Here is a 23,972-nt window from a genome sequence, read left to right as displayed (position 1 = left end):
AGTTAGTTAGCATATAGTGCAATAATGAGTTCAGGAGGAGATTCCGGTGATTCATCCCCTATGTATAACCCCCAGTGCTCATCCCAACAAGTGTCTTCCTTAATGTCCCTTACCCATTTAGCCCATTCCTCCACCCACCACCCCCCCAGGAACCCATAGTTTGTTCTCTATATTTAAAAATCTCTTATGTTTTGTCCCCCTACCTGTTTTTATATTATTTTTGCTTCCCTTCCCTTATGTTCATCAGTTTTGTACCATGATATTTTTTTAAAGGGAAGAAGGGGTTATTGATCATTCCAGCTACATTTTAGCACCAGTGCCCGTGACCGGATGAAATGAATGAGTTTTCTCTGGCCAGAAATGTGTCATTGCTGGTGCGGGTGTTAAAGATAGGGAAGTGGTGTCTCACTCCTGTAGCAAGGCAGGAATCAGAGGCTGGCACATGCAGGTGTGTGTTTGTGGGTAAGCATGTGCTCTTGGGTGAGCACATGTGGGCTCAGGTGTGTGTGCAGGTGAGAATGTATATGCAGATGAGTGGGGGTGGGTGAGCATGTGTGTGTGAGTGACCACTAGTGAGTGTGTGTGCAAGTGAGCATGTGGGGGAGGCATGCGTATGCAGGTGAGTGTGTGTGTGTGTGTGTGTGTGTGTGTTTGTGCGCAGGTGAGCTTGGATGAGTGTATGTGTGCACCAAGCAGAAGTGTCTAGGAGGAGGGGCAATTTTGTCTGGGGAGAATGGCACTTTTCTGGGTACTTTGCAGAACCATCCCAACAAAGCATCAGGCTTGATTTCACAAAATCAAAGATGAATTGTTTTCGATATAGATGGGTTTCGTCCTTCCGGTCGACTTGAAACTTGGGTGTTCCTTGAACAGGGAGGGTTCTTTGCTTAATTGTCATCATCCTCTGCTTCCACAGCCACACTGTAAGAGCTGAGAATGCTGTCCAAGAAAGCTACAGCACCCTTGTCCTAGTGGCCCATGGTGGGTGGGGCATTGTCCTCTGAAGTCTGAGGCCATCAGGAAAGGCCTTGATGAGGGAGGTGGGGTTTAAACTGGGGTGTGGAAGGTGAATAGGATTAAAACAAGCTAAGGGAGTAATGTCCCCATGAGAGACCTGAGCAGAATGAGCATATGGAAAAAGGAGGATCTGTCTAGGGAAGAAGAAGCAGACATCTCTGGAGGAGACTTAGAGGGCCTGTACCATGAACATGACTTTGGGCTTTCTCTGTTTAAACTTCTCGTCACATTTCTTTCTCTCCTCTTTCCTGCCCTGCCTGTTCTTGTCCGTATGCCTGTCCTCCCCATCAAAGAGAAAGGGCACAGACAATACCTGAGACAAAGACTGCAGGCAGCACTGGGATCGCACACCTCATAGAGATGAACCAGAAAACTTTCCCGGAAAGAACTTGAAGGTCATTCCCAACCTTTGGCAGGTGTCTGTTTCCGTTCTTTGCTCCTGGGTGATAATCATTCCAGATTCTGTATGGCTTTTATCCCTCCCCGTCGGTCTTTGGCAAAGCTTATTTATAACAGTGGTAAACATGTTTAGGGCTATGATGCTGTGGAGACATTTATTCACATGAAAGCTTCACCCACAGAAGCTTTCAAGCCTCTGTTCCTTGTTTTGGGTATTCACTCCACCTCTGACTTTAACCAAGATGATCCCTCTGGTACCAGTAATACCAGACCTGCCTTGGAGCAGCCGGAGGGGCTCATCTTATTTTAGACCATGTAACATGTTGTATTTCCCAAGACTCCACCACCCTATCTTCAGCCTTCACCAATGAAGCATGTTAGAAAAATGGTGTTTTTGTAACTGTGTGCCTTTGAAGGGCTTGTTTTTGTAAAGCAGCTTGGCTGATAAAAAGCAGTGTATTGTCAATAAAATACTCAGACTGTTAAAATGTAAGCCCTTGGGCATGTGGGAGATGACTAATGGCTTCCGTGGCTAGCATCTGGCAGCTCGCTAGCAGAGGGAGATGTTCAGCTGCGTCACGTGTTCGTTCTCCCCGTTCTTGTGCAGTTGGGGCCCAGGAGCAATTTCTGAACACGGGAACCTGAGGTGCCACGTGGGTGGCGAGCGGAGGAATATTCCATACTGTTGAGGGTTTATGTCTAAACGTCTAAGCAGAGAGCTGGTCGCCCGCAGCTACTTCTCTTGATGCTCTAAAAAAGTATCCTTGTGTCTGTGAAGCAGGGCTTCTCCCAGGAGCCCCATTTAGATGATCAGAAAGACTGGCGGGGGGTGCCAGAAGCCACTGGGGGAGCGGGGTTCATGTGTTCCCAGAGCCCAAGGCACTCCCAGTGAAGGCAAAGGAAGGAGAGAAGCAGTGATGAGAAAGGGGATTCCTTCATTCCTAGACAGTCTCAACATCTCCTCCTCAGAGACATGTGGCTAAGCCAGTGGGTGGTCCACATATAGGATGAGGCTTAGGAGGCTTTGGGGCATTCATTCCAACATTTGCATGCGAGATTCATATGATCCCATGGGTTTGTAATTCATTGCAAACGCGGCCCAAGGCAGCTCCCAGTCTGGTTAGTTTCTCAGCCTGCACACAGACAGGCATCTCACCCACACCCAGTTAAGTGCTATGCAGGCCGTCGGCTGGCCTAGGCTCTGTTGGCCCCACGGGTGGGACCTGCCAGTCCTCAGATCCTTCACCTGACGCAGTGGCCAGCTTTGTGCTTTCCAAAATCAGTGCCATTACTTTCATCATTGTGGGATTCTGTGCGACTTTTTCACACGAACGGCCTTGGCAAGAATAAAACAGCCACCGTCTCTCTCAATGGCTACCGCCAGGTGGGCTTCAGTGAGGCTGCCCTGCAGGATTTCTCTGTTGCTTTTCACAAATGACTTCTTTCATGGGATTAAAACAAAAAATGTAGGCCAATCTCCCACCTCTTTTCTTCTTTCCACCAACTTCAAAGGATTCTTCTCTGGAATCATCTCCACAGGAGATGCCACAAGACCAGATATAGGCCAGTGTGCCTCTGCCTCTCTGCCCACCTCATCATTTCTTCTTCCTCTTCTCCTTGGGCCACTTGGGAAAGTCTGCGCATGACACCTATGCGCATTTGAAAACATGATCTTCTTGATTTTGTCATAAACCCCAGCATTTTTTTCCTCACAAAAATGTAATAGCCAAGCAGAAACAAAGAAGAGTTTATCAAATTGGCTGCCAGCTTCCAGCTGAGATGGAATTTCCTTCTTACCACTGTGAGCAAAGCCATGACCCTCTGCCACAGAGATAGTTTTGGTAAGTCAGAGACTACAAAACATTTTGTATTCTACCCTTTAAAAATGTTATCATAGGGGCACCTGGGTGGCTCGGTCAGTTAAATGTCCAGCTTTGGCTCACGTCATGATCTCATGGCTGGTGGGTTCGAGCCCTGCATTGGGCTCTGTGCTGACAGCTCAGAGCCTGGAGCCTGCTTCAGATTCTGTATCTCCCTCTCTCTCTGCCCCTCCCCACTCACACTCTGTCTCTCTGTCTCTTAAAAATAAATAAACATTAAAAAATTTTTTTTAATGTCATCATAGCATAAGTATTCTCCGTGTTCTACATAGAATCCAGTCATCTCCTTTTCACCTTTTAAAGCAAAATACAACATAGACACAGAAAGTCCTACAAAGCCATAACAATCATTTTTTTTAATGGCAACATGATACATGCTTCCCTTTCCCATTCCATCATGGTTGGATGTCTTAGAAGCTTCCCCAGGTTTTTATTTGTTTGTTTGTTTGTTTGTCTGTTTGTTTGTTTTAAGTAGGTTTCAAGCTGAACACAGCCCAACACGGGGCTTGAACTCGACCCTTAGATCAATAGTCAGATGCTTAACCAACTAAGCCACCCAGGTGCCCCACCTTTGTTTTTGAATTGTGTTCTTGGGACATGTTAAAGAAAGCACCCAGGAAGCCAACTAAGATAGAAAAAAAAAGTGGGTTCTTTGGGGTGCCCATATTTAAATTTTATAAATAACAGTTGATAAAGTCATCCTTGTACGCAAATAGTGGAAAGAGTGAAATAGCATCCATTGCAAACTTTCTGGTCAAATGGGTGGTCTTTCTCTGTCAGAGAAGCTCATGTCTGTCACATCTGTGGCAAAGATGGTGTGTAGGAGAGCTGTAGTAAGGGAATTTCACCCCTGAGCCCTCCAGCCTCATGGAAAGAATCACTCACTCCAATGGCTATTTATTGTGTCCCTACAAAGTCGCAAGCACCTTCCTGGGCACTGAGCATACAGCAGTGGAAAGACAAAGTCTCCACCCCTGTGATCTTGCACACTAATCAGGGTGAGGAATCCCTGTTCCAGAGATGTCCTCACGGCGAGCAGGTGGAACAAGGAAAAGGAGATAAGCCCTACGGTAGACCAGTTTTGCCAGCACTCTGGAAGGTGGCTGCTGTGAGTTGCCATGGAAATGACACCCATTGATAATGAGATTTCCCCTTTAATGAAGTCCAAATGACTCTGCTTTATGCTAATGCTCTCCCAGCACAAAGTGATGGCGCAGGGCTCACATGTAGTCATGGAAAGAAACCCAGCCCTGAAGCTGTCGTCCCCTCCCCCAATACACTTTCTTTGGATCCCTGTATGAAGCCCAAGAAAGTATTTAAACCAGTTTTTCCTCTTCACATGGTTAAGTGGGCCAGAGGGAGGTCAGGCTCATTCAAGACCCTGTCAAGCCATCCCATCTCACCCAGATCTATCAAGGAAAAACAAACATTGTATAAGGCTTTGATATGGACAGAAGTTTGCTTGAAATGGACAAAAGGCATTGAAACAGGCAAAAGGTTCAGCACACTGGTCTGAGTTATCTCTGTCTTTCATTGTGTTTGAGTTATTTTACAACTCTAAATTGTGTCCAACTGATGATAATGCAAATGATCCCCCTTCAGGGAAATGCAAACTAGCTGTGTCAGGTGGATGCCATTGATTACTGTCCTGAGGACAGGTCTGTTGAATTTGTGTAAATTCTTCTCTGTCTATATATGGTCAATGCTTTGAATTCTCTTTTGAACCAGTTGCAATATTTTACTAACTTCCTCTTTAATAAATGACACATGAGTTCTTTGACACCCATTCATTTTATATCTGTATAAAGAGTCAAGGTTTTACCTTCATTAAAAAAGTGTCTTTTAATGATAGCAATAAGCCAGATCCCCCTCCCCCACACCCCACCCCAGCCCCGCTTTTCAGCCTAATGTTAATTATCTTTTTCTTTTCTGGAAAACCAAAGGCCTTGGGATTTGGAGCGTTTGGCTGAGTCACATGCCCTCCTGTCTCCCCTACCAGTCTCGCTGAGGGCACCCCTTGCAGGCCCACGTGAGAGAATGCCAGCCAGCTTCCCTCCCCCACTTCCTCACCACAAGATGCAGCCACACAGACTGCAACAGGGGAAAGGCATAGCTACGTTTCCAGCTCTTTCCAGCCTCCTAAGGGCAGCTGGCTCCCTTCTGCACTATACCTCTGCGTCTCCCAGCCTGTCCCTTATGGCCCAGCCTCATGTGCCAACCACGGGAGGCCAAGGGGGCACATTCTCCAGCTCTGGGAGCGGCATCTCTTTCTCTGTGGGATTTGTTTTTCTCCCACCTCACACCAGATGGGTTTTAAGTTCCCCTTCATGGCTCAGGCTATGTAACTGTCTGTGCTTTCTGTCCAAAAGCCTCCTTGACTGGGATTCATGGGTATGGAATGCCCGCCTAGGACCCCTGAGGATCTGCTATAGGAGTGAGAAGGTCCCAGTACACAGGAGTTGAAAGCCCCAGAAAAGTTGGTATTTCCACAGTGATCTGTTTATTTGTCCATCTGTCTATATCTAATTATTCATTTGGGCTTGTTATTTCAATGTAGGCTCCTGGCATCTGTTTCATTTGCTGCTTCTGGAATATGTGATTCATATACTTCAGTCATGCATAGAAGAGGAAGAGGACGACGATGATGTGGGAAATCTCAAGGAAATGCTACCAGATGACCAGTCTCCTGTCCAGCCAGACCAGGCAACCTTTCACCCTCCAGATTCTTCACCAACCCTGGCGTATGACAGCCCACATATGGATCCACATCGGGTGATGCTGAAACACATAGGCCAGAGCCGATGTCCTGTGGGTGTGAACAGTGTGTTTCTCAGGGTCCTGGGCTTCCTGGTGGACACTGACACGGGTGATAAGGTACAGACACAGGGGCAGGCTTGGCAAGGGAAGTAAGAACTAGCACATGGTTAGGAAATCCACGAAGATCATTCTGTCCAAACAATGATACACGATTCTAGACTCATCTTTGCTTCAGGAGATTTTTGCCAGGGGTGATGATAGTAGCTTATCTGTTAATCACTGGTCAGCAAATGTTCATGGTGTATAGATTATGTACCAGGCACACTTAGAGCTGTGGAATATTTGGATGGCCTGGGTCTTGCCTTGCCAGAGTTTGCCAGGCATGCTTATGATGAAATTTGGAAGAAAGAATTCCTGAGATGTTTTTGGTGCAAAAAGGTGATTTTATTATAGCATGGGACAGGACCCATGGGCAGAAAGAACTGCACTGGGATTGTGAGGAGTGACTGATTATATACTTTTTGATTAGTGGGGTTAGGGATAGCATAAGTCTCAGGAATTTTGAAGCAAGACTTTCAGGACCTTGAGGGGCTAGCTACTGTTAAGATAAGGTTTAGTCTGTAATAAAACATAAACATTAATGTGCTAAGGCAGCCATGACTTCCTTGAAGAAGGTCACACTCCGCATGTTTCAGGTGTCTGTCCGTGGGCTGCAAGCTGTAAGATTTAGTTTAAGCTACATTTCTCTTGACTTTGTTTTCCTCAGTAGTTAGGCTAACTGAGCTAACTAAACTAAGAGGTAAGCCCTGAAAACACCTCTGCCATTTGGGATTTTGAAAAGATGGAATTGGGGTACATCTTGAAAGATATAAAAATAAGAATTGCTATTTCCACCTACTATACAACTTTTCTATACATTATCTCCAAGCCATACAGCCCTGCAGAGTATCTGCCCTTATCATTTCTATGCCATGGCTGAGGGAAATGAGGCTCAGAGAAGCTAAGTGACTTGCAGGAAGTCACACAGCAAGTAAATAGTGGAATGGAGATTGGAACCCTGGCCTGCCTGATCTCTAGTCCATTCTTCTCCCACAACACAAGATCAGAGGAGGGCGGTCCACGCCCAAAGGAGAATAGGACACAGGTTGCAGAGTTCAGAGAGGGGACCTTGAGTGCCAGAAAGAGGAGCCAGACTGCTGGAGCAAGCAATTGAAACTCCTCCGTTGCCTGGGGAAGTGGAGGGTACCTCGTGTAAAAAATTGTCTTAGTACTAATTTCTAAACCTTCTATACACATGTTTGGAAGTTTAGCCACTTTACATAGTATTTCTTTTGCACCCGCAAGTTCCCTCCCCTTTTGAGAAGATGAGGAGTTGAGTTGAGTAGGAGATCCAGGCAGGGCCATTGCCCTTCACCTGAGTTAACAGTCGTCTTGACCATGGGAATGAGTCACAGCCTGAAACTGTTCAATGCCCTACAGTCCTCACAATAACCAGAACCTCACAGGGACCTTTCCTTCCTGAATAAACCCTCATTCCAAGTACCCCAGAGTGCAGAGAACCCTGTTATTAAGCACTACTTGGACAGAACACCGTACTAGACAAAAATAATATGAGCCAGAGTGAAAGAAATGTGTGTCAGGTTTACACATTCTCTGGTTTTGGTCTTTGTTTTCTTGTCTTGCAATAGTTATGTTCATATATCTAGCTGCCTTTGATGCTGTTGGTGGAGTAGGTTCAGACATGTATCTATAAATAAGAAACTCACCTCCTCTGTGAGTGTGTATCTGAAGCAGACATGACAGACAGGCATGAAATAGTGACATACTGGCCTCAAATCAGGGACCCAATGGTGGGGGCAAGGAGAGCTGGGCCCTGTTAGGAGAGGAGCAGCTGGGGACAGTTAGGGCATCACTCACAAGCTGGTATTTCAGGGCTGCTGGCAGAGAGAAGGCCCAGTTAGATCTGAAGAAGGAACCAGTTGGCCAGACTGTGCCCAGGAAAATGTCTCTCCCTGCACCCTGACCCTCTGGACGAAATGTCCTGTCCTGGCAGCAGGGCCCTGCAAGGGCTGGCCGGTGGGAAACTCACCTGAGTACACTCTGGAACATTGTATGGAGTCCTAACAGGACAAGGAATTGTGCTGGACATTCAGCTCCAAGTGTGCACATCTCCACTCACTGGCTGGGGAGAGAGCTAGGACTGTAGACAATTTGACATGCCCCTTAGTCACCAAAGTAACCAGGAGTAAACTTTGTGTTGGGCATGTAAATGCATCGTTTCAACAACACAATGAGATGTACCATCATTGTTCCCAGTTCACAGATGGCATAACTGAGGCTCACGAAGGGTTGAGTAATGTTCCCAAGGTCACCTCACTAGTAACTGACAGAGCAGAGATTCAAACCTTCGTAGATCTCCTTGCAAAACTGTCCCTTCCTAGCACCCTCTCTCTTCCCAGAAGATGCTGCCATGTGCTCTAATTCCAAAAGCAGTGATGGGAATAAATTAGAAATACCTTGAAGTCTGATGATTTGGGAACATAAGTGGGCAGTCTAGTATATAACTTCCTTGATGAGATTCAAATTCCCTGTCTTCCACTTCTTAGCTGAGAATCTTGGGCAAATTTCTTAATTTATCTGTACCTCAGTCTCTTTATCTACAAAATAAGAATAATACTATCTAATTCCATAGGGCAGTTATGAAGCTTAAATAAGTCAATCATTGTAAGATTCTTGGAACATAAGTTAAGTACCCATAACCATTAGTCATCATTATTAATTCTCCAATGAAACCTCCTAACCTGAGCACCTTTCACCACACCCCACCCAATCCCCTAGCAACTCTGAAGTTCATTGCAGTGGGGTTTGACCTATATTTAATTGGTGGAAACAATAGAGAAAGACATTAACTACTTAATTGAACTACATAATAAAGCAATACAGGCAGATGAATGTCAGATAATCCAAGGTAATATGCATTAGAGATTAATTAAACCTGCCTCTGTTTGTGCATGCTTGCTGAATTAGCTATAATGACTTAAACACTCTAACACCAAAAAGTTACGCTCATCTAATTTTTATTGCATTCATTATTCGGCATTTGCACTCATCATCAACAAAAAAGCACACCCTCTGTGTCCCATCTGCATTCATCTGCCACGAGTTAACACCCCATTCAGCTGCACATCTGTGGCAGCCTCGTTCTTGGAACAATTTAGTGTCGCCCTGCACCTATGATAACAACCGAAGTCAGCATTCTGGACTGCCATATCCATCTGCCACTCTTCCACATTCTAGCAATGTTCAAAATAGGAAGGTGCCAAGGAATGTTTAAGAATAAAGTGAAAAAAATCACACTGATATTAAATAAGAAATATTCTTTTTAAAAACATACTACACAGTTTTCACTTTAGGGCATGTGCTCAAGGATTAAAACATGGCAAAAATATTTAAAAACAAGCAACACTTTAGCTCTAGGACAGAGGTAAAGACAATTTTTTTGAGAGAGAAGAAACACATCTTCTGGTTGGGTGGTGATGGTTATTGTCAAATTTAGGGAGGAAGAGTATGAAATACTTTCACTAACCTTGCATTTGAAGTTGTCGTGTACCCATCTTTGTCAAAATATGTTGACTTATGGGGGGTGGGGGGTTATCGATAAAACAGGGCCAAGAAAATACATCTCTGTCAGTCTGAAAGTCATCATGTACAAGGATTTGCTCATCTCCCAAGTACCACTGGAGCTAAGGGAAGGAAGGCATATTATCCCTGTTTCTCTGATAGGGAGACGTGCTAAGTGAAGTTAGATGTGTTAGCTGAGAGCAGGTGCTTAAGCTAACATCAGAATCTGAATCTCCCAAATCTCTTACTACCCAGCTGAGTGTTAAATTAACCAATGACTATTTTCATGGTCCTCCCACCCCTACCTTCCTTATCTACTGGCATGCTTGATGGATGGTGGAGGAAGGGTCTGTGTGGGAATCTGAGCCAAGAATACAGGGATGGGTCTCCAACTGGAAGGCAGCCAAAGTGATGAGCATTACAGCCACATGGAGCCCCACGGACATTTCATACGTTTCTTCATGATTTTCACACCAGATCCACACTCTCCCATGTCCTTGATGGAAGTGTGCTGGCTTTATCTCAAGTGGTCACAAACAACCGCAGGCCCATTCCTTTTCCTAAAGACAGCCCACCTGCCTCACCCTCCATGGCCCCTCTCTCTTGTACCATCCGAGGGTTAAGATTCTCTCCCTGCAGTCCTCAGGCCTTGAGCATTCCTGAGAGAAATTGGGATCTCCAGTAGTAGGAGTAAATAAATGCAGAAGCTTCTGGTTAGGTCCGTGAGGGCATGGTGGAAGAATTCAAATGGTGGGTCCTGCAACAGGAAATCATATAATTTCTCTTTTTATCTTTTCCTTGTGACTGTTTCCCCCTTGCAGCTCATCCAGGTATTGTTGGAGGACAAGGCCACCGAAAGCACCTTCAAACTCAGCCTTCCTGTGGGACAAGAGGCCCTGGTAACTCTAAAAGATGGACAAAAATTTGTAATTCATGTATCAGATGTACCCCAAAGCTCTGAAAATATTTTTTTCAGGGAAAGCAACGCTAATATATAAGATCATTTCTTAGAATAGGACATGAGAAAACATAGATTTTCACTCTTAAAAATATATTAAGTGCTAAAGCTTTTACATTGATGAGAAAGAAGATTTTATGTACATAATAGAGGTAGCATTGTCTATTTTGTGTTTATATGTATTTCAAGCAGTTAGTTTAGGTGAATCATATAAACTGATTTGGAGAATATTTTTTGCTTCTGTTGCTTTTCTTCAGGGCTTTTCAAGTGTTTTTACCAGGGACTTAATAGAAGAGAAGTTTGAGAAATCTTGTGAGTAGAGAAATGGATAGATCTCTAGCGAGAGATAAAATTTGAATACAAACGGGTACAACCAGTAAAAGGCCAATGGTAACATTTTTCTTCCCCTTGGCAGGGCCCTGACTGAAATAGAATTTGTGGAAAGATCTCCTCAGGCAGTAAGAAACAGACAAAATGCAATTTGATACCAACCATTAGGCTTACTTATTGGTCCATTAAGAACATTCTTGAAGTGAGGTCGAATTTTGAACCCAACAATGTCTGCAACAAATGGTGATGCCCTGCTTTGAGTCACTTTTTATTGCTCTTTGTTGCAAAATCCTGAGAAATGTTAAAACTAAGAATAGATCATTCACTGCTAAGCCAGATCAATTTTTATGTAACTGATTATAACATTTAAAAGGAATTTAGCAATTCATGCTTAACATGACTTCTGGTATAAGAGGAAATAATAGAGAATATTTTATTGATCTCATGTTATATAAGAAATGAATTAAATTTCCCTAAATGCTTGGAAATTTTAAAGAAACACGAACCGTGTCACTAGATTTGTTAAGAATTATGCATCTTTATAGTTAAAGAAGCAATCATTATTTCAGGGCCCTTTACTACTACATTTAATAGGTTATCTCATTAGTTAAGCTCTCTGGGAGTAATAGTTTATCAAAGAATTACTCAGGGATATTCCTTTACTCACTGTTCAGTGACCTTGCATATCATTCATTTGCTCACATGTAAGTGGACAGATGGGAGACAAGAAACAAAGGTAGCAACAAGATGTACCAGATTGGGAATAGTGAATTTTATTTGCATATTTTGAGGTAAACTGATTAGCCGAGAGCTAGCAGAGGATATTCAGTCCTTGAAAAAGCTAACCAGGTTCATCAAAGGCAACAATCTGAATTGCTTATCTCTAGGGTCAGAAGTTAGGTTAGGGGATGAGGGTGGGTAGTAAGAAACAGGAGAGGAAGAGGCTTCTGGGACCCCTGATAGTGTTCCAATCTGCCGTTCAAGTGTGTCCACCTTGTGAAAAGGTGTCAAAGAGCTTATGACTTGATTTGATTAATTTTCTGCTTTATGCTATGTATGAAAGTGTATTTTTTCAAGTTTATTTTATTTTGAGAGAGAGAGAGAGAGAGCATGAGTGTGGAAGGGGCAGAGAGAGAGGGAGAGAGAGAATCCCAAGGTGACAGACCCTGCGCTGATAGCACAGAACCTGATGGGACTCAGTGTCACCAACCATGAGCTCACGACCTGAGCTGAAACCAAGAGTCGGACACTTAACCGACTGAGCCACCCAGGCACCATGAACATGTGTTTTTAAAATAGAAGGTATTGCATATACACTGGGTATTGCATTAGAGGCTCCTGGTGGGGGAATGGCTAAGAAGCTCGTGGAAGGATTTCAGGAGAAAGTGAGCCAGCTTGGAAAGCCACCAGGTTCAACAAACACTGATGTGAAAATGCAACCACACCTGCCGTGTACATCTTTGTTTTTCCCTCTCAATCCACCTCGCTGACAACCTGAGGCAGGAGGCCAAGCAAGAAGAGAGAATCTCCCCACATCCACCTCCCTCACCCCAGGCCTCAAGACCCAATACAGTTCTCAGCCAGGACAGAGGAGAAGCTTTCATCCTTAATAAAGTTTGACATTTTGATTATTACACTGGATTAGACATTTTAATTACTCATCAGAGATGGTTCTTGTTTCGTTCACGGCAAATTATGCTCAGAGACTGAAATTGTCTTTGCCAGTAATTTATTTAACAAAAGTTCACTGGGGGAATTATAATTTATAATAATAATATGTCACAAGCCAGTAGCATACAGGATAATGTCTCTTCATGAGCCAATAAGGAAATAATATAGTCCAAACCAGTGATAGATTAATTACACTACTGTTCTAGGCAAAGGGGAGATGAAAGAAAAAAAAGACCAAATTTAATTGAGGTGTACCTTTCTGCAAGTTGGTTCTCAGAAGATTTGGCTTAGCCAACCAAGAGCTGACGTCCAGCTGCCAGCACAGATTGCTAGAGCACAATGCTAGCAGAGCGAAGAGGCCCGTGTTTACGGGCAAGATCTCTTTCGTGGGTCCGCTGCACGGTTTACACCACTGCCGGCAAGGAGTGTAGCCTTCATCGTGGCAGGAGCTAATGTCTCAAGGTCTTCAGAGAGCTATTGAGATCAGCCAAGAGTAGCCTTGCTCAGACAGAACACTCTTGGTGAGTCTTCACAAATTCTTGGTGTTAAGGGTTTCCTCTCTGTAGGCACTCAGTAGCACAGCTTGGGTGACATCATTCTGACATGGCCTCCCCAAATGTAAATCACCCTCAGATCAAGACAACTTCACTTAAACCGTAAAGAAGTGGACTTGAAATCATAACAATACACAACGGTTGCTATGACTGAAAGCAACTGGTGGTCTGTTATCTGAATGCGAACACGAGTGTAAATAGCCACTGCCTCTAGCCCCTTCCCCAAACCTGGGTTTTTATCCAAGAGCCAGAAATAATTCATAGATCAAGTGGCAAAGGTTGTTCTCTGCTTGCGCCATCTATCGCTTCACAATTTCGGCATGACAAACTAATCCTTAATGGCTTAAAACAGCCACAATGGATTTATTATTCCTTACCAGTCACCAGGTTGCTTGGACGGTTACGCTGGTCTGGGCTGGACTTCATGAACCTCAGCCGGGCTCACTCAACCATCGTGTTTTCTGAAACAGTAATTTGAAGTAGAAATAATAATGAGACCCTGTACAAACCAATCTTCCCAGGGCACATCGCTGTTGTCAATATGGTACTTACAGAAAGACAAGCACATCAAATAGCACATGGATCTTGGAACGTTAAATTGCACTCACGATGATGTTAAATCGGAAACCCACGAACAATCTGGTAGCAGACAGATCTTGCAAACACAGAAGTTTGATCTAAAATGTATAGCAATGTGTTCTCAAATATTTGTCATGTATATTCTTTTACCAGGAACTCTTTAAGCATTGGGGATCATCAGTGAACTAAACAGGCAAATCCCTGCTCCTCAGGGGTTTGTAATCCTGGTAGAAGACCCACACCGAACTAAGTAACAAATAAAAGCCAGGTATCTTAGGCAGTGATTCCTAAGTATAATAGTAAAAATAACACCCAATAAAGAAAATCATGATGGGGAGGCAGGTGTTACTTCATGCAGGGTTCTCAAGCCAAGGTCTCTTTCACAAGGTGTAATCTGAAAAGAGATCTGAAGAAAGTAGGAAAAAAGAAATTGAGAGAGCCTCCCAGAAAGGTGGGAAGTTGAGTAGCACTACCAGGCAGCCCCAGCAGCCTCTTGAAGTTAATGGCCATGAATTTTAAATTATTAAGGGATTTAAAATCACTATTGGTTTCCAGAAATTTGGCAAGCCAGTTTATTTGAACTAATTCATCAGGTGAAAACAACTATATGTGTTGGAAAAAATATAAAATGTCTTCTTAAAAGCATCAAAAAGATAAAAACAAATCTCTAGGTCCTAATCTAAGAGAATGTGGAATTTAGTGTGGTGAGCTAAGCACCAAGGCTGCTTTTTCCAATCCCCACAACTTTGAGCTTCAGATTTGAAGAGAGCAGTAGTAGTCAAATACCAGAAGCCAGCCAGGGTAGGAAGTCTAATAGTGACCTTATAAACTGGAACATCCAAAGGGCTATACACTCCAGGTAAGGGTGAGTAGGAAGTAAACGTGCCCCTCCTTCCCACCCCATCCTCACTCCCCACCCAAGATGTGACAAGTAAATTCACTGAATGTATCAGGGTCAGGGGAAAGCTGTCGCCCTCTCTTCTCTCTTTCTCCCAGGCCCTAGCAACCACTCCTTTTATTGACAAATGATACTCAATTGTATGGATATACCACATTTCATTTATCCATTCATCATCGTTTGATGGGACATTTAGGTTGTTTTCCCATAATGGAAACATGAATAATTTCATTTCCACTTGAATAATGCTTCTGTGAACACAGATGTACAAGTTTTTGTGTGGACATACATTTCATTTATCTTGGGTACATGTACCTAGGAATGAAATTGCTGGTTCATATGGTAACTCTATGTTTAGCCTTTTCAAGAGCAGCCAAACTACTTTCCAAATGGCTGCACCACTTTATATTTCCATCAGAAATGTGTAAAGGTTCCACATTTTCACCAATATCTATCACTTGCCTTTTTGATCATAGGCATCCTAGTGGGCGTGAGATGGTATCTCACTGTGGTTTTGACTTGCATTTCCCCAACGACTAATGATGTTGAACATTTTTCCATGTGCTTATTGGCCATTTGCATGTCTTCTTTGGAAAAATGTCTGTTCAAATCCTTTGCACATTTTAAATAGGCTTATTTGTTTTGTTTTGCTTTGCTTTTTGTAATTGACTTATACATGTTCTTTGGATATTCTGGGTACAAGTCCCTTGTCAGATACAGGATTTGCAAATATAACAGTAAATACTGCAGTATGTCTCTGTAACAGAATTTTTTACCTAGCCGAAACTCCCTTATCACACCTGATAAATAAAACAACATTCTTTCATATCATCTGATACTTAGCCCACATTCAGATTTCTCTACTGACCTCAATAATGGCTCTTAACAGTTGACCCATCTCTTGCATTTCATCTTATGTCTCCTAAATATTTTCATATCTATAACCACACACCTATAATTTTTCATCCCATTTATTTGTTGAAGAAACTGGGTTATTTGTACTATGGAGCGTTCCACATTCTGAATTATATGACTCGTTCCATTGACTCTGTATTTGTGTTATCTAGCAGTTAAAATAGAAGCTTCAGCAGATTCAGGCCAAATTTTTTTCAAACACTTCATAGATAGCACTGTGTACCTCCTACCTGTGCACACTACTACATCACATCAGGCAATGCTTCATGTCACTATAAAGGGCTAAATATTTGTGTTCCTTCAAAACTCTGTATGTTGAAGCCCTATACCCCAGTATTCGAAAGTGGAGGCCTTTGGGAGGTAACTAGGATTAGATGAGGTTATGAGGGAGAAGCCCTCATCATGGTATTAGTGCCCTTATAAAAAGAGAAAAACAGGAAAGGTCATGTCAGAACACAATGAGGTGGCTGTCTACAAGGCAGGAAAATAGTCCTCACCAGACATCGAATCTACCAGCACCTTGATCTTGGACCTCTCAGCCTCCAGAACTGTGAAAAATAAACGTCTCTTGTTTAAACCACCTAGTCTATGATATTTTGTTATAGCAGCCTGAACAGACAAAGGTAGTCCTTTGTCCCACATTTGGTGAAATTAAGAATTAAGATTCAGGACACCTGGGTGGTTCAGTCAGTTAACTGCCTGGCTCTTGGTTTCAGCTCAGGTCATGATCCCAGGGTCATGGGATCAACCTCATCAGGGTCCACGCTGAGTGTGGAGCCTGCTTAAGACTCTCTCTCTCTCTCTCTCTCTCTCTCTCTCTCTCAATCTCTCTCTCTCTCTCTCTCTCTCTCTCTCTCTCTTTTTCTTTCAAGGGGTACCTGGGTGCCTCAGTTGGTTGAGCATCCAACTCTGCTCAGGTCATGATCTCACAGTTCTTGGGATCGAGCCCTATGTTGGACTCAGCACTGACAACAGAGCCTGCTTGGGATTCTCTCTCTCCCTCTCTCTCTTTGCACCTCCCTTTCTCTCTCTTTTTCAAAATAAAAAGAATTTAAAACTTTAAAAGTTTCTCACTCTCTCCCTCTGCCCCTCTCCCCTGTTCACACACTCTCAGTCTCTCTCTCAAATGAAAAAAACAAAACAAAACAAAACAAAAAGAAAGAAAGAAGAGAAACAAAGAAAAGACTTAAGATTGATCATAGGGTTCAGGTGTTGCCAGGGTGATCTATCTACTATAAGATTCCACTCAATATTTCATTTAGTATTTCACATATTGATTATTGTTGCCTATATTGATTGCTTCATTAGGGGTTGCAAAATGATTTCTTTTTCTAATGTTCTAATTCCTTCTAGATGTATTAGCTGGAACTTGTCTAGAAAGAAAATCTTTCCCATATCAACAATTTGGTTACCTCGAAATAGAATTGAAACATAAAAGGAAAGGCAGGATAAATGCTTGAATTATTTTTGCTTTAGAAAAAATAAATTATCAGAATAAATTAGATGCCTTGATAACTTCCAGTGATGACCATTGAAGACTTGTCTTTTGTTTTTGTTTTTAATCATTATTAACTCAGGAGACCCATTACCAATACTTGTATCTTACACAGTTATAGTGTGATGTCAAAAGCAGACATTGTACAACCAAAAAACAGACATTGGTGCCTTCTGTGTACAGTTCTATGACATTTTGTCACATATAGATTGTGTAACCACCACTGCAGTCAAGATGCAGCACCCTTCCATCTCCACAAAGAGCTCCCTCATGCTGCCCCTTTACGGTTACACACACCCCACACACTGTCACTAACCCTTTAGCAACCACTAATCTGTTCTCCACTCCTATAATTTCGTAATTTTGAGAATGGTCTATAAATGAAATCATATAATGTATGACCTTTTAAGACTGGCTTTTTTTTTTCACTCAATATAAGATCCACCCAAGTTGTTTCACATATCAATTTAGATTTCTTTTTATTTTTTAATTTTTTAATGTTTAATTTTGAGAGAGACAGACAGAGTGTGAGTGGGGAGGGGCATAGAGAGAGAGGGAGGCACAGAATCCAAAGCAGGTTCCGGGCTCTGAGCTGTTAGCACAAGAGCCTAACATGGGGCTTGAACCCACGAATCGTGAGATCATGACCTGAGCCGAAGTCAGACACAACCAACTGAGCCATCCAGGCACCTCTCATTTTTTATTTCTGAGCAATATTCCATGGTATGGATGTGCCTGTATGTAACCATTCACATATTGAGGGACATTTGGGTTGCTTCCAGTTTGGGGCTGTTACAAAAAAGTTGCTATGAACAATGATGTATTTGGTTTCTGTGGGAGACACACGTTTTTAGTTCTCTGGGATAAATGCCCAGGAGAGCAATTGCTGGGAGGACAGTAAATATATGTATGCTTAGTTTTTTAAATAACTGCCACCATTATTCTTTTTCATGCTTAAATTATTCCACATTTTCCCAGTGGAAGTCTCTTCAAGTTGACTCCTGTGTTCTTTTGACATGACCCATTAATCTTTTCTAGCTTTGGGTTGTTTTTTTTTTTTTTTTCTGACCAAGAAGACATCCCAGGCTCCTCTTTACATTCCTAGCTCTAAACTTTAAACTGTGCTTTGTTACCTGTGACTACATGCCTCTCATTGTTCTTGGCAAACGTTTGTGAGTAGGAAGTAATGGGTGAGGAGAAGTTCTGCAATGTGTTCCCTCCCATCACTAGTCAAATTTTTTGTAAATATACCAAAGACTAGTGTCCTGCAGCCAAACCTGAGAATGTTTGCTGGTGGAAGAGTCCTTTGCTATGAACTGCTTAAACAAGCCTAAAATTTCTGCAAAATGTTACTAAGCCAAGTAACTGAGTTCCAATGCAAAATAGCTCCTTCTGTATAAGTGCTATGACCACCTGCATCATTGATGAGTAGCCCATGTGGTACTCATATATTCCTAGTAAGACTATGAAATGGTAAAAATCATAATGGAACACAGTTTGATAATGTTTCAGCCTGCTTGAGCTGCTGTCACAAAATATCATAAACTGGGTGGCTAAAACCACAGACATTTATTGTCTCACAGTTCTGGAGGCTGGGAAGTCCAAGACCAAGGTTCCAACAGACTGTTTCTGGTGAGAGTTCTCTTCCTGGCTTGCAGATGGCCGCCTTCTCACTATATCATCACACGGCTTTTCCTTGGTGCACATTGAGAGAAAGAGTTCTCTGGTGTAATTTTTTTTTTTTTAATATTTATTTTTTATTGTTGAGAGAGACGGAGTGTGAGCAGGGGAGGGGCAGAGAGAGAGGGAGACACAGAATCTGAAGCAGGCTCCAGGTTCTGAGCTGTTAGCACAGAACCCGATGGGGGGCTCGAACCCACGAACTGTGAGATCATGACCTGAGCTGAAGTCAGACGCTTAACCAACTGAGTCACCCAGGCACTCCTGGTGTCTTTTTTTTTTTTTTAATGTTTATTTATTTGTTCTGAGAGAGAGAGAGAGAATGAGAAAGAGTGTGTGAGCAGGGAAGGGGCAGAGAGAAAGGAAGACAGAGAATCCCAAGCAGGCTCCTGGCTGGCAGTGCAGAACCTGACACAGGGTTCAATCTCATGAACTGTGAGATTATGACCTGAGCCGAAACCAAGAGATGCTTAACCTGCACCCAGGTGCCCCTTTCTGGTATCCTTATTTGGGCACTAACTCTATCATACCAGTGCCCCATCCTTACAACTTCATTTAGCTTTAATTATTTCATTCGAGGCCCTATCCCCAAATATAGCCACCCCAAACACATGAATTGGGGGTGGGGTGGACACAAACCTTGCATCCACTGTAATTATCTAAATGCTGCACAAAGACAAAGAGACAACAGATACGAAAGACAGGTTAGAGACCAGAGGGAAGGTCCAAAATGTTTCTAAGGAAAGGAGGAAGGAAGAAACCCAAACCTAGTTGCATACCAAAGACATAGAGAAGAGTTTTAAAGCCACAGGAGAAATAAAGAACAGTCATCTTCAGAGGTGTGGCCATGAGACTGGAATCTGACTTCTCAGCAGCAGCACAGGAACCGAAGTGGAATGAAAGCCTCCATGTGTTGAAAACAGGCCTACTGGTAGAATTCTGTACTCAGCAGAAATATTTTCTGCGAGTGAAACAGAAGTAAACTTCAGACAAACAAAAGAGAGTGTGCCACTAGTAGACCCTTGTTAAAGGAAATTCTAAAGGATATACTTCAGTAGGAAAGAAAATGATCACAAATGGGTGATCTGAGATACAAGAAAAGATAAAGAGTGAGGAGACTGGAGACTACATAGCTAAATCTAAATGAACGTAGACTGCATAAAATAACAACGTCTCATTGTATTCAGAAAAATACAGCATTAAGACAAAAATAACGTGTAAGTCAGGAAAAGGGATAGTCTTTTGAACAAAGAGTGATGGATCAATTTGATCTCTGTAGGGACAAAATGAACCTCATTCATATACAGAAAATGTTTTTAATGGATTACAGACCTAAATGTAACAGATAAAACTATTAAGCTTCTAGAATAAAACATCAAAGATATTTTTCATGGGCTTAGATCAGACAAAGATTTCTTAGAAATGGTACAGAAAGCACAAACCATGAAAGAAAAAAATGATAAATTAGACGTTACCAAAATTTTAAATGTTTGCTCTTCAAAAGCCACTGGTAAGAAAATGGAAATGCAAGCCACAAACTAGGAGAAAACACTGGCAAAACGCCTACCTGAAAAAGGACTGGTATGGAGAACATATAAAATAACTCTCACAACCGAACACTAAGAGGACACAACCAGATTTTTAAATGAGCAAATATTTACACAGACAATTCACCAAAGAAGAGAGACAAAAAGTAAGCACATAAAAAGCTGCTCAATATTGTTAGCCATTAGAAAAATGTAAATTAAAACTGCCATGAAATGCCATGACACACCTAGTAGAAGAGCTAAAATTAAAAAGCCACTCAATAGCAAGTGTTGCCAAAGATGCAGAAAAACTGGGACTGTCATGCAGTGTCAGTGGGAATGCAAAATGGTATAGCCACTTTGGAGGGAAAAGAAAGCTCGACAAAAGCTTATTATAAAGGTAAACCTATGGTTACCACACAACTCAGCAATCTTGCTCTTAAATATTTACTCAAGAGAAATGAAAACGTGTCCCCACATAGACTTGTACGTGAATGCTATTAATAGCTTTATTCCCAATAGCAAGATAAATAAATAAATACATACATACATACAACCCAAGTAGCCATCAACTGTTGAATGAATAAACAAAACTATGGCATGTCCATACAAGGGAATACTACTCACCAGTAAAAAGGAAAACACTCCTGATACATAGAACAACATGGATTAGCTCATGTGATTATGGAGACAGAGGTCCCATGATCTGCCATCTGCAGGCTGCAGGCCCAGGAAAGCCAGTGGGGTAGTCCCAGTCCAAACACAAAGTTCTGTGAACCAGGGGTGCCAATGGCGTAAAGGCCCAGCCTGAATCTGAAAACTGGAGAACCAAGAGTGCTGATGTCCAAGGTCAGGAGAAGGTGGATGTCTCAGCTCCCTTCAGACCCACAAGGACTGGGTGATGCCCATCCCTATTGATGAGATTAATCTTCTTTATTCATCTACTGATTCAAATGCTAATCTCTTCCTCAAACACCCCCACAGACACACCCAGAAATGATATTTTACCAGCCATCTGGACATCCCTTAGCCCAGTTAGGTTGATGCATAGAAACATTAGCATTAACAACTACCCCAAAACAATCTGTGGCACTTTTCAATACCAAAGCACTGGAATAAAGAAAATAAAATTAATTCTTACAAATCAATACAAAAACCCACAGGCAACCCAATAAAAATGGGCAAAAGACATTAACAGGCATTTCACAAAAGAGGATATCCAACTGGCCAATGAAAGTATGAAAAGGTGATCAACCAACCACATCAGTCATTAAAATAGAAATGAGACACCATTACTCATCCACCAGACTGGGGAGGTCGGGGGGTGGGGAGAGAGAAAAGACAGAAAAATCTAACCATAATCTGTGTTGATGAGAATGTGGAGCAACAGGAAAGCTCATACACTGATAGTAGCAATGTAAATTGGTACCATCATTTTGGAAATCAGTTTGACATTATATAATATAATGAAGCATACTTCTACCCCACAACCAGCAACCCTACTACGAGGTATATACCCTAGAGAAACTCTTGAATGTGCACCAGTGCCTTAGTTTGGATTCCTCCAAAGGGCCTGAGACAAGGACTTGGCACACGGGTAGTTTACTTTGGGATGTAGTCCTAAAGAACAGGAGTGGGGGACTAGAGTGATTGGACCAGGGAGGAAGGAAAGCCATTCTAAGGCTGTGTCCCTTAGCTGTTACCACTGTGAGCAACCGGGGCTCAATCCTGCTGGATACCCTCTGAGGAAGGGTGCAAAGTGAACTGCCCACCCATGACCTGGAAATCCTTTGACTCCTGTCCCCATTGGCCAAAGATCCCTTTTCTTGGGATCTATGAGTAGAATAAATTACCTTTTCAATGGCAGGCATCTCTTGATCACCTGGCCTCACCATACCTGAATAACAAAACCTATTAAAACACCTACCAACGGGGGCATCTGGGTGGCTCAGTTGGTTAAGCATCTGACTTCAGCTCAGCTCATGATCTCATGGTTCGTGAGTTCAAGCCCCACATTAGGCTCTGTACTCACAGTGCAGAGCTTGCTTCGGGTCGTCTGCCTCCCTCCCTCTGCCCCTTCCCCACCTCTCTCTCAAAATAACCAACAACAGGGGCACCTGGGTGGCTCAGTCGGTTGAGCGTCCGACTTCGCTCAGGTCACGATCTCACGGTCCATGAGTTCGAGCCCCGCATCAGGCTCTGTGCTGACAGCTCAGAGCCTGGAGCCTGCTTCAGATTCTGTGTCTCTCTCTCTCTCTGGCCCTCCCCCCGTTCATGCTCTGTCTCTCTCTGTCTCAAAAATAAATAAATGTTAAAAAAAATTAAAAAAAAAATAACCAACAACAAAATAAATAAAAATAAATAAAACACCTACTGACAATAGTTGAATAAATGGTCATATAGCTACACTATGCAATACTATACAGCCATATATATCTACAAACAACAAAGTAAGTATGATTCTCAAACATAATTTTGACAACATAGAAAGACACAAAAATTAAAGTATGATTTCATTTATATAAAGTTCAAAATAGGTAAGATGAATCTATAACACTGAGGATTGCATGTGTAGGAAATCCAACTATAAAGGAAAGCAAAGAAATGTGTATCACAAATGTCAAGACAGTGATTACCTCTAGGAGAGGAGGCAAGGGATTGTGATTTGGGGAGAGAGGCATATGGAGAGCTTCTGGGGAACTGGCAATATTCCCTCATTTCACCTGAATGATTTTAACAGGTTTTTTGTACATATATTTTTATGCATTTGCTGCATGCATTCTCTTAAGAAAAATACTTGTAAATTACTATCATGTACCTTGATGAATGAACAGAGGGATTAAAAGTGAGGATGAAAATAGATCAAAATGCTAATTGTATTAATCTATCTGGTGCATGTGTGGGTGTTCACTGACTGTAGAACCATAAAGACGCCAGATCGCTGCAGTGGAGTCTGGGAGGGTGATGCAGTGGGACAGACAGGGATAGACAGACAGGCAGGGACAGGTTACAAGGGACCTATATACTGAGTTAAAGAGCTTGGACTTTATCCTGCTGGCAACGAACAGTAAGAACTGGGCATTTATTCTTCACATCATGTGCTGGGACTGGCAGAGGAAAATATCCACCTCCACCAGAGCCTCGAAGGAAGAAGTGGCCCCTAACAGCCAAGAACAAGAGCCTGGGTGGAAGGAGTCAGCTGCCAGGCTCGCCTGCCTCCCCCCTCCCCGCCCCCCCCCCCCTGCAGAGCATATGATAGAAAAGAGGCTGTGGTATGCATCTATCACGTGTCTGCTCTGTGCTTCTCCTAGGCCACTGGGATAGAAGTGACTGTCCTTATTTTACAGACACGGCTGGTAGGTGATAGAGCAGGATGTCAATTCATTTGAAGTCATTTGAAAGAGCTCACGTCTTTTAACGACTTGCTATACTGCCTCTCCAAGACTATGGGACACATCATTCAGGGGCAAGTGAGAGAGGCTGGCAAGTCATCAGCATAAAAGGCTGGCAGAGCCATGGGAGGAGACGAGATCATGCAGAGAGAATACCAGAACTCCCCTTAGACTAGCAACAGAAAGAAGGCATCCTGGAAAGGGTGGCTGGGGTGGGATGGGAGGCCAGCTTGGAGTGCACTGAGGAGATTAAGAAGACTTTTTAAAGAAAAATGGCTTTGAATAGGAGGGAAAAGGAGG

At 42.8% G+C, this 23,972-nt stretch overlaps 1 protein-coding gene across 2 annotated transcripts in view; it reads left to right on the top strand.

Annotated features, from left to right (window-relative positions):
• RFX8 (regulatory factor X8) overlaps positions 1-12,596 on the top strand; it is a 66,571-nt gene extending 53,975 nt beyond the window's left edge. For both annotated transcript variants that reach the window (XM_086701410.1, XM_086701411.1), the window contains 3 exons: positions 3,143-3,257; positions 5,854-6,170; positions 10,496-12,596. In XM_086701410.1, coding sequence (XP_086557536.1) covers positions 3,143-3,257; positions 5,854-6,170; positions 10,496-10,672 — 609 coding nt within the window. In that variant the 3' untranslated portion in view covers positions 10,673-12,596. The remainder of the gene's footprint in view (positions 1-3,142; positions 3,258-5,853; positions 6,171-10,495) is intronic.
• Positions 12,597-23,972: the final 11,376 nt, after the last annotated feature.

The sequence above is a fragment of the Puma concolor genome, chromosome A3 (assembly GCF_028749965.1).
Source record: "Puma concolor isolate L17-30 chromosome A3, mPumCon1.1.hap2, whole genome shotgun sequence".
NCBI lineage: Eukaryota > Metazoa > Chordata > Mammalia > Carnivora > Felidae > Puma > Puma concolor.
Note: the sequence above shows the minus strand (reverse complement) of the source record. Positions and strands in the feature narration are given on the sequence as shown.